The sequence below is a fragment of the Chaetodon trifascialis genome, chromosome 4 (assembly GCF_039877785.1).
Source record: "Chaetodon trifascialis isolate fChaTrf1 chromosome 4, fChaTrf1.hap1, whole genome shotgun sequence".
In the NCBI taxonomy this organism is placed as follows: Eukaryota; Metazoa; Chordata; class Actinopteri; order Chaetodontiformes; family Chaetodontidae; genus Chaetodon; species Chaetodon trifascialis.
In genome coordinates, this window is record NC_092059.1 from 21,906,954 (window position 1) to 21,927,738 (window position 20,785).

Sequence of the window (20,785 nt, forward strand, 5' to 3'; positions counted from 1 at the left end):
TGTAACTTTGCAGACATTTTGAATGCATAGAAAGCTATATGACATAATAAAGGAAAGGGGGAACCCAAAAAGCACAATATGGCCTCTATAAATTATGCCCATTTTTAGCAACAGACTTCTGTAGAGCTTTCAGGCTTTCATCATCCTCTGTCTGTCTTTTCTTCTAATCCAGCAGAGATTCGAGAGGGGAAGTGTCCTGTTGTTTCTGATGAGCTTGGGGGCTGCGGTCACTCCCGAACATCCAGCTACGCCAGCCAACAGTCCAAACTCTCAGGTAGGGGCACCCCACATTTAGAAAATGTAAAGTTTTTTCAGATTTACTGTTCTTGACCTGGTGTGGATGGCAGGCAATCAGGACCAGTACAAAGTACGAGCTGGCTTGGTGAGTGGCAGAATTACAACTAGTTAACAGCCTCAACTACATAACACTCGTCTTTCACGCTCAAAAAGCGTTTTACTGGAGAAAATGTGTGTACAGTCGAACTGAAAAAGCTTTCGACAAAGGAGAGGGGAAGTAATAGAATTATTTTGCAGCGACACTCCACCAGAGCAGTTGAACCTAAGGCCTGAGTTTCCATCACAGGCAGATCAGATGACTGGAATAAAAGATCAGAGGAAGTACAGAGATGCATGGAGAACAGCTCTAATGACCCTCTTATTCTGAATTAGAAAACATGTATCAGTCTTGATGGATTTATTTGAACCTCATATTAGTGTATGGTAAATTTGCTCTTCCATGGCTGCAGTGAACAGACGCCTCGAAATTTGTCCCGGCTTCCTGCAAACACGACGAGTGAGTGAGTGAGTGAGTGAGTGAGTGAGTGAGTGAGTGAGTGAGTGAGTGAGTGAGTGAGTGAGTGAGTGAATGAGTGTCTACTGAACTGCTAAATCTTTTAACATCCTGCAAGTTGCAAATCTGCTTCACAGCACAGTAAAATGGGTTTTGCCAGAAAAGAAACCCTAATACTTTATAACATTAACATTCACTGATTTCTGATTAATTAATGTTTCCTTCTACATTTGTCTTCCATTAGTAAAGCAGTTATTGGATTTTTGTGTGCATATATCAAAATGATGCCCTTAAATGTAGATTAGACCACTGCTGCTATCACTATATAGATGTATAATATAGATGCATGTGTAACATTATGAATGTACAACCCCATTTCCAAAAAAGATGGGACATTGAGGAAAATGTGAATAGAAACAGGATGTGATGATTTGCAAAGCATGGAAACTCCATATTTAATTGAAAATAGCACAAGGACAACATAGTAAACGTTAAACCTGAGAATTGTCATTGTTTTTGAGACTGATATCCTCATTGAGAATTTGATGCCAGCAACATGTTTCAAAAAGTTACAGCAGTGACAGCAACAGACTGGAAAAGTTGTGAAATGCTGAAATAAAACAGCTGGTGGAACATCTCACAATGATTTAGGTTAACTGGCAACAGGGTAGTAACATGATTGGGTATAAAAAGCGCATCCCAGAGAGTCTTTCTGAGGAAAAGATGGGGAGAGGTTCAGCACTCTGTGACAGACTGCACTGCCAAGTAATGCAACAATTTCAGAATGTTTCTCAATGTAAAATTACAAAGAATTTGGCGATCTTATTGTGTACAGTACATAATGTCTTTAAAAGACTCAGAGAATCTGAAGAAGTCTCTGTACACAAGAGAAAAGGCCGAAAACCAACATTGGATGGCCTGCTCTCCCTCTGGGCCCGTGGGCCAGTAGAGCAGAGAGGGCAAAATGTGAAGAGCTGCTGGTTAGAGAGGAAAGGTCTGATAAATCTGAGAGCATTTTAGCTCATCAGATCATTGTTAAACTACGCAGCGACTTCACTGTCGGCCCAGTCTCACCTTGCTCACAGCATCATTTTCACCAGCATTTTCACAGAAAAAGCTTTAAAAAAACAAAAGCAGTGAAGCTGGTTGAGAGAGTGCCAACATTGTGTGCAAAGCTGTCATGAAAGCAAATTGTGGGGATTTTTAAGAATAGAAAATATGTAGCATATTGTGCTTTAACACTTTTCTGTTTACTACATAAATCCCTGTGCACTATTTCAATGTTTTGATGTCTTAAGTATTAATCTACAATGTAGAAAATAATAAGAATAAAGACAAACCTTTGGATGACGAGGTGTGTTCAGTCTACAGCTTTAAAGGTGACATGTCAATGTTGTGATCACAACTTGTCTGCTGCCTGCAAGTAACCAAAAAAAAAAAAAAGAAAAATCAGTTATGTGCACTGTTAAGAGCTGCTACTGTATTATGATATTAGAAAACCGTTGCCTGTCTTTCTCAGGCTACAGCACAGGTCACTCCCGCTCCTCCAGCATGTCAGAGTTCAGCCACCGGAGAAACCATTCAGTGGGCAGCGCCTCAACGGGCATCGGCAGCATCCCAGAGCCCAGCGAGGACCAGGACAAAGAGTCCAGACCCTGTCCTGCTCTGCCTGAGCACCCAGTCCCCACCACCACCACTAGCAACCCAGCGGGTACCCCAGTGCGGAGTGCCTCGTCCTGTGAACGACTCAACAGGTGAATCCTAATTTATGTGGCAAGCAGAGGAGCACAAGGAAGTGGTCCTGTATTTAATTAACAGAAAAAATGACTCCCCTGTATTCTCCTCCTAGACACCCAGTGAAGCAGGACTCCATGGAATCCCAGCTAAAAAGGATGGACGACACACGGGTGGACGCTGATGATGTTGTGGAAAAGATTCTCCAGAGTCAAGACTTCACACCCAGCCTTCTGGATTCCAGTGCTGAAGGTAGTAAGGTGCCTTTAGATTTCCTACATCTGCAGGTTTTTTTGTTGTGTGTTTGTTCCCAGGCAGATTTCCCCCAGCTTCTGTTGTCTCTTCAAGGAAAGGTTGAAGTTACAGCGATGATGATCAACTAATCAAATAATCTACTCATCATTTCAGCTCTACAGTTAAACAAATCTTACTCAGTTCAATCTTTAGTTGCAGCCCAACTCTGGAGTGTCACTGTATGTGTTACATGCACAGCTGCTTTTATAACACAATGATTCACTTGACAATATGGCGTTACTGCATGAGTTAGTCTGAGTACTTTGAGGAGTAAGGCATTGTTTTTCTTTTCAAGGTCTCATCTAGCTCAAAGCTAGGAAAAGCTGCTGTCAATACATGATTATTTTTAGATTGCCTAGCAACTGGCTGCTCCTCATGACAAGAATTACACAGAAGGGTGCGGGTGCTCTCTGTACTGACCAAATGTTACTACAACTGTCTGTTTCAGAGGAAGGCTTGCGTCTGTTTGTTGGCCCTGGGGGAAGCACAGCCCTTGGAAGCCATCACCTTCCCACCAGGTGAGCCTGGGACACTCGCTGAACTGAGGTCATATGAAACAACGTAATAACATTTACTGAGAGGGTGCTGACCTCGTAGACTTTTCTGCTTTCTTGGTAATAGGGATCATGGGGTGTATTTCAGAAGGCGTTGCTAATTAGTGGCTATCATTAAGACTAATGAAACCAGGTCCAAATGTTCCAAACTAAATGTTCTGTGTTACACATTTTAACATTTAAAAAAACAGGGAACATGCATTGTGAGTGTGTCAGCTCTACTGAGTGGTTTCATTGAGTTCCTAAATTTAGTCTTTTCTCATTATCCCAGGGTTGGTGCTGGAGCATATGAGCAGGTGGTGATGAAGCGTTAGACGCGCAGCCTCTCCGAGGTGGACTGACACCGCTTACATCGAAAAAACTGGAGGCGAGGCTGCATCCATTTCAACCTGCATTCCTACAGCACACATTACCTGATCTGCACGGCGTCTGATCTGATGCTCTGTGAACAGTTGACATTACAGCAGCGCCCTCCTGTGTTCGTATCTCCTACGTGACGCCGTAGCTCCCTGATAAGATTTATAAGAGCAAGAGGCGGACAGTTATCGTCTCAGTGTAAGCATACAGATGTGAATTAAGAGAGACAAATCTTTTTGAGGTCAGCTTCTTGACTCCGCATCCATACCCGCTCGATTTAAACAGTGAGGAACTGGATGAAAATGAGTCAATGTCGTCTTCAGTGAAGGACGACCAGGACGAGCTGTGTGTGTGTGCATTGTCAGAGCAAACTGAAATCTACAGAAGAGGAGCACGCAATGCGTTTTCAATACATTCCTTTTGTCTCTGTGTTTGTTTTGGACTTGTGTCTCAAACAGGACATTCTATTTAATATCTGCCTATAAGCTGCTATAAAGCTTTAGCTGTTGGCACTCTGACAGTTGTTGGTGTTTTGAAGGGGAGTATATTTTATTGTGCAGACGAGGTATCAGACTTGAACTCTTTGACATGTGAACGTGGAGGCTGTGAGTGTGTGAGTGTGTCCACTGTGTGGGAAGACCACTTTTATTCGTAGTAACAGTTATCCTGGATGAGTGGACGGATGTGCGATGTTAATACTTGGAAAGACAGAATTGAAGAAAATGGCAGTTTGCTTACTTGATTGCATCGAGGTCCTTGTTCTTATTTCTTTGGCACTCTGCTGAGGATTGTTTTAGAAGATTCCACAGTACGAATCTGCCCTACAAAGGCAAAAGGTAACAAAGTTTTTTACATTTTCTTCGCCATATAATCAAATATAATGTTTAAATTCTTTTAAAATTTGCAGATACCAGAAATTACTAATCCAATCCTCAGTCACTGCATTCTTTGTTTTGAGCCCTAGAAGCTATTGAAATGCCTTCGCTAAAGGCAAAACTAAATTTACTCACTGAGGAAAATTGAAATGAAAAATCAACATTTCGTCAACCCGACATCTTTGTAATTCAGTTTCTTATTCCACATAGCTAAATGAGGTAGTATTTAATTACAGTAATGATGGCAATAATCCAGCTAACCCTCAGCTGTTTTAGCAGATCTCAGTAAAAATCCACCTTTGCTTTGGAGTGAAATGTATGAACTTCAGTGTAATTAAGCTACATAGTTTCAAATCACATATTTAAATGTATTTTATTGATTTTGATATATTAATAGATGTACAGATACCCATCGAAACAGATCAGTTACTTCCTATCATCTATTGACTATAAATAATCTAAATAAAGTTTATTTTCTTAAACTAGTTTAAAAGCAAAGCTGGAAGAATACATTTTCTTGGTACACACTGTGTTTTCCCCTGAAGATCATCCCAACACTAGTTTTTTTTTCCCCATAGTATTATGTATGATTTTTGAGGTAAAATAATCTGTTTGAAATGTAAAAATGAAGCTGTTACAGCTTCTGTCTGTTTTTCTCTGCTTCTCTGCCTTTGTAGAGCAGTAAGTACCAAATAGGGGCTTTTATGATGAATATCACTATAGAAGGACATATACCTGATGCCCTGCATTTCAGCTATGTATCCATTGTATACTTACGCTTTGCAACACAACTACATGTGTCTGAGCTGTCCTGTTGACCGGGAAGCTTACATTAGTGAAGAAATGGAAGATCCTGTAACGTTATAACAATTTTGTTGATGTGCATCTGATGCTTACTGCAGTTTGTTTCATTGTACAGTGAAGGACTAGTTAAGTAATCCACTGCCATGAAGAAAATACTCAACAGCAGCTGTCCTTAAAAAGACCTGAGGTAATAGTTTTGTGTGTGTACATCTCCTAACATCAAATCAACTGTTAGAATTGAGAACAGCCTAATAGCCAACGCAGTCAATGCAGGATCAGTGCTACAAGCAGAGATATAATCGAACAGTATAGTGAATCTGCAGTTTTAAAAAGCTGTTAGTCTCATGCATGTGATGTATTTCTAGCTCAAGAGGAGATTAAATGCACCATGTATTCAGTTTATTATGAAATTAGCCAAAGTACAAAAACACACTGCTGTTACCTGGGAACTGTCAGGCCTATGCATAAGGAGATTAGACACATTGTAACTAGTGACAACAGACTACAGTATCTGAAATCTCCTGTCATAAGCCATAGTAGAGGTATGATACTTCCTCTTCTGGATGAACTGTATACATTATTATCAGTATCTGCACAGGTGTCATCAGTGTATGGTGTTTTAACTATACGTGTGTGTTCTGTTTGTGTGTCCGTATGTTCTGCATGAGTACAATGTCCTTTTGTTAGTCTGCAGAACTTGACGCATCGTCATGGTTTTCCTAATTTGATATTGTGCCATCTTTTAATCTCAGTATTTCCACATGGAAGGAACAGTTTCGCTTGCCTACTTAGCATGCTCAAAGTCATTTAGTTCTCATTACTTCACGTTGAAAGCAGATGTCTGCACAGTGTATGATGTAACTGCAAGTCAGTGTTCTCATTTTGTGTTTTTATTTTTGGCACGGTTTAAATGTCCTCTGTTACATCACATGGAAACGACATCGTCTTTGTTTTGGAATCTTTCATTGCTGATACTGTGCCATATTTTTGCTAAATATTTGATTGTTAGGGACAAAAAAAGTGTTCTCACATAGTTAAGAGTGTTGAGTGTGAGTTATGGCCACCAAACATCAACTATTGGAAATTGTTTTGTGTGTTTTTTGGATAAAAATCTGTTGTTTTACCTGTCTGACACAGGTGTGTTCATCTTGGTACCTAACATGTTGTTACAAACATGGTTTCTTCTTCTCTTCTGTGAAGCTGTTGTCTATATGAAACTGTACTATGGATCCTCCTGTAAAGTGATGTTCTGCACTGTTCTGACACTGTCCAGTGTTTCCTGTTACAGAGTTGTCCTTTCGACCAACATTTGCTTCCTTAACAAGTGTAATGGATGCTTTAAATGTTTACCTTGCACTGTTGAATAAAACCATCGAAAACCTTCAGCGTGTATTGAGTGGACACAACAATCACAACATGAACATTTCAGTAAACTCCTTTCACACACCAACTGATGTTTTATTTTCACTGGTCTGCTGTAAGACATTTGTTTCATACTCTAAACAAGCCATCAACACATCCAAAAGTAAAGCTTTCCACGGTGCAGCTTGGGCTTTTATTTATTCATTGCAGCTTGGGTACAACTTGTACAGTCCAGAAGTCACTAAGGGAAACCATGTGCTCACTCAAAATGGTAAATTTGAACAAGTAACCTACTTGTGCCAACAACACTGCATCTTCCAAATCAAACATTTGCCTCCCAGTCTCCCTCTTGCTCAGCACTGTGGGAACACTGACTGGCCTCTCCATATCCACTGTCCTCCACATCATTATCCTCCTCCTCTTCTTCAATGTCTAAAAACACAAATGAAGGACCAGTGTCACAACCACAGAAAACCACTCAGTTATATTCATTGGATAAGCAGAAGAGCAGGAAATAAGCACTGCAAAGTCAGCCGATGATGCATTTCATGCACTCAGCTGAGCTGTAGAGAATTGCGACTGTGAAAACCACATTTTGCTGAAAAGTTCATTATTCTGAAGCATTGGTGACATCTGGTGGGCAACATTTGGTAATGCAGTTGTACTGGAAGATCACATAACAGTGAGTCACCACTTGAAGAGTAATTTGCCCATTGATTTTAACATCTTATACAACCTTCCTCTCTCACTAAAGATCTTTACATGTTGCACATATAACAGATGTTGTGTTTCAGTGTTAACAGTACCTTGCTCCTGCAAAAGCACAGCAGAGCCGTCCTGGCTCAGTTTAACATTGGGCTCATCCATCAGGAGATGTCTGAGGTTACTGAGACTTCCACTCAGGGCACTGACTTTGGGACAACAGGACCACAGCACAGCCAGAGGTACAGACACACTCCTTCCAGAACAGACGAAAAAGGATGTTACAATGTGAGACCAGTACCTCTACAGCCAGTCAAAAGTACAGACGCCACAGAAATAAGGCCTGTGTTTGTTATCTGCATGACACGTACTGCTTTCTCACTTACTGTTCTTCATCATCTTCCTCAAGGAAACACACCTGTGCAGTATGCAAGACTCCTGTTGTCCTTTCCTGTTGGTCCAAAACACATCTTCATCCTCTCCTTCCTGAACCTCCGGCACTCCTCCGCTACACTGCTCCACTGGATTATTATTTTTTTTTTTTTTTTTTAAAGAAAAAACATACTGTCAGCATTTTATGTGACAAATCACACCAAATACACTCACTGACCATTTCCATTTTAGCCAAAACCGAGACCATTTCTGGTCACTTTCTGCAGCTTTTAATATTGTTCTTTTTATATTATCAACCCAACCATACACACAACAGTTTTCAGAACTCTCTGGATGTTCACCTGTCTGTTTCTCCTCCATCTCCATGCACTGCTCTGATGCTCTGAGACATTCCTCTGCTCCTTCCTCAGTCTGGGACAGCATATAAGCTTCATCCCTCTTGCCAGTCTTCTCCTCCATACACCTTCTCTTCAGCTTTTCTGCCCAGTACAACACCTCACTCACCAGGACCCTCCGCAAGATGTTGTTGTCACGCAGGCTGGGGTAGTTTATACTATACAGCTGATACAGAAACAGATGAAAAGACACAGATTACATTATCATAGACTCTGTTTACATCTGGCATTAGCATGCGTCTTGGGTGACAGACACAGATGCGAATGGCGACGTGTCTTGGCTGTCCCATAGAAACTTTTACTGGCCTAGACCCCTGAATCCACAATACACAGGGACTATAATACGCTGTATCTCAAGAGCCGAATATGGTGGCTAATCAATAACAGTAAGTCAATTATCACATAGCCAGGTGGCTTTAAAAGGGGATTTTTCTGCCTGTAACTCAGATCCCAGTCTGTTGAACAGCTGCTCTGACCAGCTAGTTTACTCATCCATAATGAAAATTTTATTTTTACTTTGTGTTAATTGCAGACTTTTATTTTTAAGGGGGCTGCGCCTCAGACTTACAGTGCATATGCAGACTGCAAGACTGCACATGTTGTAGTTACAGATGGTCAGCAGCAGAGGCTGACAAAGGTAATAAAGTGCTGAACATCCATTCTGACAAACTTTTTTCTCTGGTTTTTCATACATGACTTGCGGGGGGGGGGTATTAAAAGATACAAGAGATTTCAGTATAATATGTTTTGAAAAATAGTCTGAAAGAGTGCAGACTCTGATGCTTTGTATTGAAAAATGGGTATTGACCTTTTTTAGCCATTAATGGGTTTAGATGAATGACTGAGGAAACATCTCCTGTAACAACCAGCTGAAGACATTACAAAAAAAAAAAAAAAGGCGAAAAGATGTCACCTATTTCTGTCAAAATACACGAGAGTCAATGTTTTAAGCTCCCATCTTGTTTTATGTTACTTTGGCCTTTAATTGATAGTGAAACTGGAGAGCAACAAGAAATATGGCGAGAGAGAAAAATCATCATGAATCGGACACATGGTGATTACAACTTATGCATCTTCAAAGACTGGGCCCACATGACACCCGACTCAGAAATGACTGACGTATAAAGAAGTCTACTCACTAGTGTGTATGAAAATACATCCTCTGCATCATCGTCAAACAACGTGTTGCAGCTCTTTCTCCCCCCGAGCCGGTGAAACACACCAATCTGGGAGCAGAAGCCCACTCTCTCGTGCTGGCCTGGCGGGGCCTTTCCAACACCAGTGAACTCCACCTCATAACCGTACTGCAGACACACCTTCAGAGCCCTGAGGAGGGATGTAATGTTAACAGAACTGTTCAATCTTATTGTTCATTGAAAGCGCTGGCATGTTTGAGAGCGGAAACAGACTGAAAATGAATCCGTGAAAACATCATACCAGGACTGGAACTCCGCTCTGGTCCACTCAAACTTGTGGTCACTGTGTCTGAAACCTGCCAGTACAGGTAGAAGGGGGTTGAACTCAAAGTTTGGGGTGCTGACAATAACTGCCACTGGGGTCATGTAACCAAACACCACCTCAGAGAAGCGCTCCACATCATCAAGAGTGAGGTGCTCTATGCTGCAGACAACCAGGGAGGAAATATGGTGATAAATAATGGCACAGAGGGACACAGACAAACAGAAAGATGGAAACCACACAAATAGAAAGACAGAGCAAGGTAAACATGGAGAAAATGTTAAAAAAAAAAAAACTGTTAAAAACTTAACAGCCAACCAGCCCCTTACAGCTCAATACTGGTCACCAGATCAAATCCTCTGAGGCGCATGTCTTTTTGTGTGACTGAGCCCTGGTAAAGCTCAATGCGCAGCTGGTCATAACTTGGCTGCAGATAGTCAGTTGATACAGGAGCTAATCCATGCCTGAAGGAACATACAAGCAGACTGTACTCATAATCAATAAACACAGTATGAGAAAACACAATACACACAAGGTACTTGAGGGGTGAGAGATTCTGCAATGCTTTGATCATCACTTGCACAAACATTCATATTTGAGAAGTTACAACCAGCGAAAAATTTGCCTCATTAAACAACTGAAACAATGTATGACCTGAACTTTTTTTTTTCTGACCAGAAGATTATTTCTCTGTTGTGGATTCATCAATAAATAGACAGATCCACCACAATATGCAACACATTGATATCAGAAGAAAGCTCTCCAGTTTTAACCACATGCCCGCCCCTGAGTGAGTAACAGTGAATACTCAGTCACATCTTTGATTTCTAATCATACATACATCTTTTTTTTTATTATGGCACCATTGAGGTCCACTCCAACCAGGAGTTCAATCTCACGGTGAAACTTGAGTTTTTTGAGAAGGCAGCACTCACTGCAGCCCAAGTCCACCACCTGAGGAGAGACATTCCACACATACACCTGGACAACAGTCTTATTCATGTGAAAGTTATCACGGCAAGTAACCCAAACCACTATGAAGGTAAAGGTCAGCTCATGTCTTGATTTGGGAAAGGCTAAAGTCAGGTTAGCCTGTGTTAACTGAAGGACGCGCATGAAAAAGTTAAAAAGTCAACCGAGCTAACGCACGTGATGGTTTAGCGTTTGCATTCATTTATCGTGAAACTTTGCTCAAACAAACTCTGGCTTTGACGCTAAAGTCATAAATCCGTTTCTCATGAAAACAATAGCTAATTTACCTTTTTGGGTTTATGCCTTTTGACAAAATCGATGACAAACTGATGTCTCTGTCTGTGAAGCGGCGGACTGAACACTGGAGTCATCTTTAGTCAGCGTCTCTACCGCCGCCGGACAGCAGAGGGCGCTGTTGTAATTGAATTTCACACTTTTTTTTTCTAAGTTTGGACGACAAGACGATGGTTGCAAAAAGGGGAAGACTTGTGCAGGGTAAGAGCAATTTTATGTAATGTAAATGTACATGTATATGCGTGTGTGTGTGTGTGTGTGTGTGTGTGTGTGTGTGTGTGTGTGTGTGTGTGTGTGTGTGTGTGTGTGTGTGTGTGTGTGTGTGTGTGTGTGTGAAATAGCTCTCCACAAGACTACACAAGAACATGAGGTCAGTGAGAAGATGAAACACACAACAGATCTCTCTTTCTCTCTTTCTAAAAGTGATGGTAAGCTTTCTAGGTTGGATCCTCTGATGCTGATTGGCTGTTCAGTGTTATCTTCATTTATTTATTTGTTTCCATCCATAAGTTGTTCAGTGGTGTGTCTGTCCAAGGTCAAGTTGAGTATGACAGCAAGGCTGATGGGTCCTGTGATGTGTCCTGTTCCACTTGATTCCAGTCTTTAACAATCTGCCTATAATTTTGTGTTCTCTGCTCATATCTTCTGTACATATTCTCAGCATAATCCCATCTTTTCTTGACAATCCTAAGAACTGACGCCAGAAAGCCTCAACTTTGTAATTGGTTAGTAACCCTGAAGGTTACATCTGTAGAGAGAAGAGCAGAAGAACAGCTGGCAGTGCTTTTCCCTGAATCATGAGGCAATTGGGTCACAGCCATCAGTTAGTCCTCTGGTCATACATGGGACATACAATTAATTTGATCTACAGATTCGTTTACACATCCTTCCTTCCACCTACTGGTCTTCATTGTGTGTGTGTGTGTGTGTGTGTGTGTGTGTGTGTGTGTGTGTGTGTGTGTGTGTGTGTGTGTGTGTGTGTGTGTGTGTGTGTCTCAAGGGTCTGTCCAAATGCAGTGGAAGAGATTGAAAATGGCTCCCAAGACTGGATGGCCTTGTGGTGGGATCCGGGTCTAGGGAGAGAAAATTTGTCACTGAAGACAAAGCACTTGAAATTGTATTCACTCTTCTTTGCACTCAAAACAGTCTCATAGACCAGCTGCTCATGCATAATCACAAATCTGAAGTCATATTTTTGAATAATGTGTGAAATCTTAACTTCATAATGTTTTATATGGTCACAGTGACCTTTGACCTTTGAGCTTGTGAATGTCACCCTGGGCATTGTCTTATCCATAATAATACATTGTAAGTCATTTGTCAATTGTATTTTCTGTATTAATCTGAATCTGTAAAGTTATTAAATAATGTAATGGAGTAAAAAGGTACTTTCCACCGCTGTTGCAAATGTATTTTACATTATGGGAGCAGCCCCCCTTTCCCAATAAAATGAATTAAACAAAACTGCTTAATGCTGTCTCTACACCACGCCCTAGAAAAAAAATACTACGTAGTAGTGACCCATGGCGGCGAGATCAAAGAGTGCAGCAACTCTCTAACTCAATGTGCTGGCGGTGACTTATGGTTTTGTTGAAATGTAGGTTTTCCATGTTTTTTTTTCTCTTAAACCTCTTTTTGGATGCTTAAAAAGCAGCTCGAATTCTTATTGAGAACGTAAAGATGAATCTTTGGATCACAAAGTGACGAATGCCCAAGAGAATATGATCTTCCCTGCACTGAGAAAATCATGTCATCATACAACAAATAATGAGCAGTATTGCATGGCAGCCTGTTCACACCTTGATAGATAATGATGTCTACAACCACAGGGGGCATGCCTCCAATCAAAGGTGTTAAGAAAACACATTTTAACATAAACACATCGTGCACATCTCCTCATTAAAAACATGATGCAATAGTTTGGAAACGGGGAAAGTTGTATTCCCAAAATAGTATTAGTGGGGCGGTTAAGCTCATATATATCTATATACCATGAACTTTGTTTTCAGACGTGGAAACACTTCTGAATTGACCTCTGGAACTTGTCAGAGGCTGTACAAATTTCGGTTTGACAAAAACATATTTTTTTCCACTTTTTTGCAGGTACAAAAACAGTATATCAAAAATAAGAGTTCTGGAACCCTCTAGTCATCATCAAATTGCTTTAATAGGTGGAATCAGCTGTATATGATATGTCAATTGAGTTTCATGTCATACAAACACCTCACACAAAGTCACAAACACAGACTCAAAAATCAGACTATTTGTGTTAAATTGGATTGAGTATTTGACATCTCTTAAAGTTAACATAGCCTAGCTGTAGTAAATAGTGCCTACCCTACAATGACATTATTAGTGAGGCCTAACAGTCTCCTGAGCATGCGCAAAGGGCAGTACACTTCAGAGCAGCCTTTTTGCATGTGCAGCGCTTCGTACACCCTTTCTTGCAACCACAATGGATCAGTTCGTAGCAGCTCTTTGAGGCTTCTGGAAGGGTGGTCCACAGTGGCTGCCATCCCATTTCTTCTTTCACCCAGCCCCAATCAGAGGGGCTTGGCAGCTGAGGGTCAGGTTCCAAAGCTTTGCACCAAACATTGGCCTGATAGGTGGCCCGTTTGATGTGTTGCTCCAGTGCAGCCTTCGTTGGTGGCATGTTCTCCAGAGCCCTGGATTTCTGAGTGAAGAGCTGTTTTCTAGCTTCATTTACCTCTGTGGTTTCACTTGTCCTGTCATACATCAGTACGACAAAGCGCTCCAACCGTGACTTGGACAGCTCACTCAAATCACCCTGCATCTGCAGGAGCTCATCGAAAGCCTCAGTCACTTCAGGGAAAGCCTTCCAAGTCTCCCGTGCTGTTTTCTTTCCTCTTCCAGCAAATGCTGAGACTGTGTCGCATCCTGTGAATGCGTGGAACAATGGGAGAGCAGCACAGGTGCTTGGATCCAGCTTGTTGGCTATTTCATGAACACTAATATATCGAAGTTTGGTTCCACCACCAAGAGCAATCCACATTTCCTCTGGCTTGATCTTCTCAAACATGGCCACAGCCAGGACAACAACATCAGTGTCAACAGTACGAATAGTCACCTTCTTGCAACCCTTCTGAACAGCATCTGACACATGCAGAAGCAATCTTGTGTCTGCTTCCTCGTGAGACACATATGGACACAAAGCCATGGCTGAGCAAGTGAATGTCTTTATTAGAACAAAACTGCCATTTTAACAAACATATATATTATTATAATGGAGAATAATGGGATTAAAAGTGAAAGAATGCAATGCTGAAGTCAATAACCCGTCAAGGTCACCAGAGGTCAAACAGAAAGTGTTTCCACGTCTGAAATCAAACCTTTGGGTATATATGCTTTATTCATAAAATGCACAATTGGTTTGCTTAATCGCCCCACTATATGGGCTACTTAGTATTTCAGCCACATAATCCAAAATTGGGTTACAAAGTCAAAATCATGGATCAATGCAAAGGAAGTGGACAGCAGACCACAGTGAACATGAGCCACAAATTTAAGTTTGTAACTTAAAGTACAGACACAACACTTGACTGCTATGGCTCAGTTCATTTTAATTACTGAAATGTTGTTCTATTATTTTAGATTTCCCATTGCCAGGAGAAAAGTTTGCTGTTCTTTTTTTTCTGGCGTGTTACATTAACCATAACCAATGCACCGGAAAACAGGGAACAGCAGAAAACAGCGTGAAGACGTGACAATATAATGGTGATCACTTTTTTTCTATCTTTAATTAGATGAAGATGGTGAAAAGGAGTGTAATGCTGCTGGATATTCAATTGATATCAGACAATGCTAACGTCTGAAACTTAAATGAGCGCCATCAAAAGGGGTGAAAATTAGTGCGTCTGTCCATCTGGGTGTTATGTTTCCATCACTGCAGAAAAACAGAATGCAGTTTCACTCTTATTTCTGCTGATTTCACAGCACTGAGGCTGTGATAATCAAAGCCACCTCAAGTCTTCTAGAGTGCCTTGAGCACTGAGTCAGTATGTCAGGCACTTCAACGCGTCGCCTCTTTCGTGGAGAGGAGAAAGTTTTTAGTTTTATTTAGTGGATCATTCTTGTCTACTTATCTGTTTAGCTGTCTTCTATTTTCTGTCTACATTACCCCCTTCATCATATTTTGCAAAAACACAGAGTGTTATATCACTGCCATGCTAACAACACACAAATGGACCTCCCTTTGAGACCTGACGGACCTGATTTGCTGAAACACCTGTTTGACTGCCTAAATGACAAAGTTTTGTATGGCTCATGACTCATTAAACCTAAATGAGAGTAAGATGGGAATTCTTTTTTTTTTTAATCTCCAAGTCTTGGTAAAAATCTAGTCTGTGACCTCAGACCACTGTCTGACTGTCTTGGCAGTTTAATTGATAAACATAATCAATGCTTTTACTTCTTCTGGATAATTGCAATGCACTATATTTCGGGCTTCACATGATCCCCAACAGGGATGGTGGACACATTTGGGGACTGCAAGGAAGGAAGCCAGACCTAGAGGTGTATTTGGCGATGAAATTATTAAATTGAAATGCTTCTCTGTGGTTGGCCGACAGAACCAGGGACACAGGAAAGGTGTGATGAGAAACTTGAGCCAAAATCCAACCATCTAAAGCAGCAGTGAGAGCAGACACAAGCAGTTCTGAGGTTATTCTACCTCTATGGAGGGCTAAATTTCTGACCAAGAGCAGTCATCAGCAGAGCAAGGAGAGGTAAGGGGAGCTGATTGTAACAAAGGGTTGCTTGGATTAGCATTCTAGGATGAGATGGGAACAAAGAGACACTCTGGCTCACTTTTACCCCCACTGCTACTGCTGAGCTATTCCTTGTGTTATGATTGTTATGATTTGTTGCATTTGTTTGGTGTATCCGGGATGCTGTGTGTGTGTGTGTGTGTGTGTGTGTGTGTGTGTGTGTGTGTGTGTGTGTGTGTGTGTGTGTGTGTGTGTGTGTGTGTGTGTGTGTGTGTGTGTTTGTGTGTGTGTGTGTGTGCTCTGCTCTCTCTGCCCTTATTACAGGTTGGGAGACGTGATTGGTCAGTGCTGCTACTTAGGGGAGGTCGGTGGACCGTCTCCCTCTCCTGCTTATCCTTCCGCTTCCAAGAGACGGCTTTGTCAGATGGTGTTGCTGCCGCTGTGGCCGGTAGCTGAGATTGTGTGTGTTTGTCAAATGTTATTGTTATTATTGTAAATACTATAAATATAATATTAACATTATCCTAATGAGGTGAGTCGTATAGTAGCTGTAGGGGAGGGAAGCCGTTTAAGTTACTTGATTTTTTCCTGTTTTGGTTAGGGACGATTAGAGTTTTGTAATTCATTTTATTTTACTTTGGACAGGTAAGATTCAACAAAATGGAAGTCTTTTGTTTGTTATTTTGACCATGCCCTGCCCAACGCCATTGTTACTTGATTAAATAAATAAAAACCTTGTTAGATTGCAGAAAGTTGTGACCGGTCTTTCTTGGGAGCTGGGAGGAAGAGGGGAGCCTTTTTGTGTTGTGTCCTGGTTCCCCTAGTCTGGGGCATAACACTTGGCTGACGAATTGTTGCTGAACCAGCACATGATTCTTGGTCTGGTGTAAATAAGTGAACTAAATGAGAAGGAAAAAAAAATGAATGAAAAATGAGAAAGCCATCCTAAAAACTTATTACAAGTCTGCTTGGGTAAATTCTATGTTCAAGACAGATCAATAAAATCTGCATTACCACTGTAGCACAAGGCTAGGGGTTGTAGCCTGCTAGGAGATGCAGAAGAACTGCAGTTTGTTTCTGTCAAACTTGCATAAGAAAAATAGAAAGAAAAAAGGGCTGTTGATAAAGCGTTAGGTCTATGTGAGCCTTGAAACAGAGGAGTAAACAGACTGGCAGGGGAGATAACCTGGGAGTATGGTTCTGCATCAACCAACCAACTGAGCCATCATCTTTTTTAGTTAAAAGGTCCTGTCTCATTGTGAGTAGGGGCAAATTAACGGAAGAAAAGACCTAGATATCATAATAATATAAGTAAAATCTAAAATGAGTCTCTAAAACAGACTCATTTAATAATAGTTGGAGATAAATGTAAAATAAATAAGTGTATAAAAAACTGAGGTTGCAAGCATTGAGAAATGAGAAGAGGAACAGTTTTTTGTTTTCTTTGTGCTTATGTATTTGCTTTGATATTTGTAATATTTCTTGTCAAAAAGCAAGCTGATGGGAGGACGTGTGGAGAAGATGAAGGGGAGGAGAGAGCTGATGGGTAATAGGAATGACGAAATGTAGAAGAGATAAATATCTCATCTCATGAAAAGGTCAATCAGAGGGCTGCTACACCTCTGCAGCTCTCTGTTCAGATCCACAGTCACTATCTCTGATGATGGAGTCAGTGGAAACAGCTGATCTCTGTATCCCTCCACTCAACACCTCCTGCAGGTCAATGTCTGTTACTCCTGAGACCATGTTCATCAAAACACTGCTGTCCTGTATCACTCTGCTCACAGTGACACTCAACTTGTTGGTCATCATCTCCATCTCCCACTTCAGGCACAGACACTGTTCTTGAACTATAACAGCTAATAGTGTGTATGAGTTTAATTCATGGTTGGAAGCTTTGTTTATTTTATGCTGTTATATATGAACAAGAGCGACTCTTTCTCTGAGTCATCATCTATACGGCTGTATTATTAAAAGTCGAAGACAAGCCAGAAATCTACTTTCACTTGTAAATGAAAATGTTATTCTCATTGTTTTTTTGTGTAAAATGTGTCACAATTGCAACAATCATTATGAAAATCTTCTTAATAATATCACCAAACTACAGTAGTAATTGGTTCATAAACTGTTGCTCAGTGATATTATAGAGCTTTATGTGGCATGTAGGGTATGTAGAGTTTGGTTTTCACATTGCTGTGTTGACAAGAGTAAAATTCCATGTTTTGTCTGTATTCTCACAATGATTGCTGTCCTTTAAAATCATTTGCACTGAATATGAGGCACTAATCCTAATCTCCCCCTCCAGGCAGCTCCAGACACCCACCAATCTCATCCTCCTCTCCCTGGCTGTGTCTGACTTGCTGGTGGGCCTTACAGTGATGCCATCTGCAGTCATCCTGCTGCAGTCCTGCTGGTTTCATCATAAAATCGCATGTGCTCTTATGTTCATGTGTGGCTTCATCATCATCTCTGCCTCTATTGGAAACATGGTGCTCATATCAATGGACCGCTATGTGGCTATTTGTTACCCTCTGCGTTATTCTTCCATGGTAACACCAAGCAGAGTTAAAACCTGCGTGTCTCTGTGTTGGACCTGCTCTGTTATCTACAATGTTATAATACTGAAAGATTACTTGGCACAGATAGATTTGTCTAATTCCTGCTACCAAGAATGTGCAATTGTCATAAACTACATTTCAGGGGCAGTAGACTTGCTTCTCACCTTTTTCGGCCCTGTTACTGTGATCATAGTTCTCTATGTGAGAGTGTTTATGGTGGCTGTGTCACAGGCACGTGTCATGAGGTCTCAAATTTCAGCTGTCAAATCAATTACTGTGACTGTTAAGAAATCAGAGATGAGAGCTGCTAGAACTCTTGGTATTGTCCTTCTTGTGTTTATACTTTGTCTGTGTCCATACTACATTCCTTCTATAACAGGACAGGACACCACAGCTGGTGAAGAGTCATCAGCTCAACGTTGGCTGTTCTATTGTAACTCCAGTTTCAATCCTCTGATCTATGCCTTTTTCTACCCCTGGTTTAGAAAAGCAATTAAACTCATTGTCAGCCTTCAGATACTGCAGCCAGGTTCCAGAGAGGCCAAGATCATGTTGAGATAAGAAATATAATGTACAGAGACTGACCAAACACAGGACAGAAAAACAGAGAAGACAGAAAAAAAGAAACACATTCAGGATGTAAACCACTATACTCTGAAACAATCATTGTCAGGGAAGATGGAGGTATAATTTGGTTTGGAAAAGCTACTGAATATTCAGTTGTGCAGGAATAGTCTTGTATTGGATCAATATGGATATATGGATATATGTGGCATAATTTGTTTAAAAAGCCTAACACAGTAGATGCCAAAATTGAATTAATTATGACCTATGTTCACAATAATTATTATCTGTGCTGCTGTGTTCTATCCAGAGTACACAAAGCTCAGACAGAAGGCATGATTTGGAACAGAAGTAGTGTCTCTTATCCACAAGCTTGTTGTCAGAACAAACAAAATTTCTACTTTATTGTAATGGTCAAGATGTCAAATCAAATATGATGCTGAAAAACATTACTATGAAAATTGTTGCTGTAACATAAAAGACCAAATGATTATTTTCACAACATGACTGTACACTGACACTGTCAAGACATAAATTGTCATGTTGAATTGATAATTTGCGCACTTGGCATTTTGGTAAACCAAGGTGCACAGTCACGCCAGGAGGGGCGTTGTGGCGCAGTAGGGGGAGGTGTCAGCGTAATCAGCCGGCGGATTTGGATTTTCGGTCCATTTCGGTCCACACCGGCAGCGTAAAAGAGCGCTGAAACCTCGCCACCCCAGACCTGGTCAACTCTGTCACCACTGTGCAAGTGGATTTTCGTAAACCGGTGGAGTCGTGCGCCCACGTCACCAACACCTCACAGGCAGGTTTCCACAGTGTCTGGCATTTCACTGCGATCAATAATCAGCAACAGCCACGATTCAATGCAACTATCTGAGTCAGTACATACAGTCAGACCTAAATTTATATATTTTGATCAGTATCTCATCTGACCACATCGCAAGCATGTTTGGCACGCATAATGGTCACTCAACCTGACCGAATGTACACAGGTGAAACAGGGATGCAAAATTATCAATTAACGTCGCTGTGCCAGCCAGAAACAGCCGTGGCATCCTACAGAGCATATATACTGCATCTATCTCAGAGCACTCGAGAGACAGAGAGAGACAGACACATGAAAAAAACGTAAGTGATGATCGTTGTCTGCTATTACCCATGTCATTTCATTCCAAATACAAATGTAATCATAGTAATGCTTAACGTTATCTACAAAGATGGAGTACATCATGGGCGAGGCTAGCCCTTTTTTTTAAAAATTGAAATTCAGCACCCCAAAAACCTGGAGTAAGAAATGTTGTTATTCTAAAAATTTAATTCACATTTGACAGGCTTAGATAATGTCCAAAACTCAATCCATAGTTTGTGGTTTAAATCTATATTTTAAAAATGAAAATGAAAACACCCCCGCCTAATGGTATCATCCTCTTTTCACTAACGTTACTTCTCTTCAAAGTTACCTGCAGTTACCGCTCTAAAGGACCACAGTCCGTTGTACAGCACAATACAGACACTCTGAGAATCCGCTTAGTTGTTGTTGTGAATGAAGTAAGTTGTTCCAAAGCTGTCTCACTCTTGTTTCCTTTTAGAGTTGTTCAGATTCCGATACCAAATCGGCGAGTAACGTTACTAGAGGTCAGGCACCGTTTACCAGTTAGCGTTAGCTCAGTTAGCACCGTTAGCTGCATTAGCTCTGTTGGTAGCACGGCTACAGTCGAACTGCAGCGATCCGAAACAAAGAGCCGCTACAAATAACCAAATAACTGAACTTCCGGTCAGTCGTCATGGAGACACGAAGCTTTGCCAGTGCTGCAGCGTTTGGTCCAGAGTGAAAATAAACGTGTGTACGAGCTGAAAAACGAAATGACATATCACTGTATACCACCAGTCTGTGTGAAAACATTAAGTCTTGCTGCTGCACACAGGCAGTTTTTATTTATTCCTAGATT

At 41.1% G+C, this 20,785-nt stretch overlaps 4 protein-coding genes across 6 annotated transcripts in view; 2 read left to right on the plus strand and 2 right to left on the minus strand.

The window, feature by feature from the left end:
* The window catches only part of LOC139329877 (mitochondrial adenyl nucleotide antiporter SLC25A24-like), a 378,717-nt gene that overhangs the window by 21,530 nt on the left and 336,402 nt on the right, over positions 1-20,785 (minus strand). The gene's annotated exons all lie outside the window — the stretch shown is intronic.
* Positions 1-20,785, plus strand: part of LOC139329891 (EEIG family member 2-like) — a 354,478-nt gene that overhangs the window by 9,383 nt on the left and 324,310 nt on the right. Inside the window, exons 7-11 of one of the 3 annotated variants that reach the window (XR_011602110.1) lie at positions 173-274; positions 2,310-2,544; positions 2,640-2,776; positions 3,267-3,336; positions 3,644-6,457. Coding sequence is in view for 2 of the 3 variants with exons in the window: in XM_070960511.1 (XP_070816612.1) it covers positions 173-274; positions 2,310-2,544; positions 2,640-2,776; positions 3,267-3,336; positions 3,644-3,686 (587 nt within the window). In the remaining variant the exon portion in view is untranslated. Of the gene's footprint in view, positions 1-172; positions 275-2,309; positions 2,545-2,639; positions 2,777-3,266; positions 3,337-3,643; positions 6,803-20,785 lie in introns of those variants that run through there. The other 2 variants (XM_070960511.1, XM_070960512.1) reach the window with 2 other exon arrangements.
* henmt1 (HEN methyltransferase 1) lies at positions 6,857-11,061 on the minus strand. Its single transcript, XM_070960513.1, has 9 exons — positions 10,978-11,061; positions 10,560-10,672; positions 10,048-10,182; positions 9,698-9,880; positions 9,400-9,586; positions 8,177-8,426; positions 7,891-7,993; positions 7,577-7,728; positions 6,857-7,193 (listed from the first exon to the last, which is right to left on the minus strand). Exons 1-9 carry the CDS (start codon positions 11,059-11,061, stop codon positions 7,093-7,095), a joined length of 1,308 nt encoding a protein of 435 aa, XP_070816614.1. The 3' UTR covers positions 6,857-7,092.
* Positions 17,375-18,830, plus strand: LOC139330115 (trace amine-associated receptor 13c-like). The gene is made up of 2 exons (XM_070960853.1): positions 17,375-17,541; positions 18,017-18,830. The coding sequence occupies exons 1-2, from the start codon at positions 17,375-17,377 to the stop codon at positions 18,828-18,830; spliced, it is 981 nt and encodes a 326-aa protein (XP_070816954.1).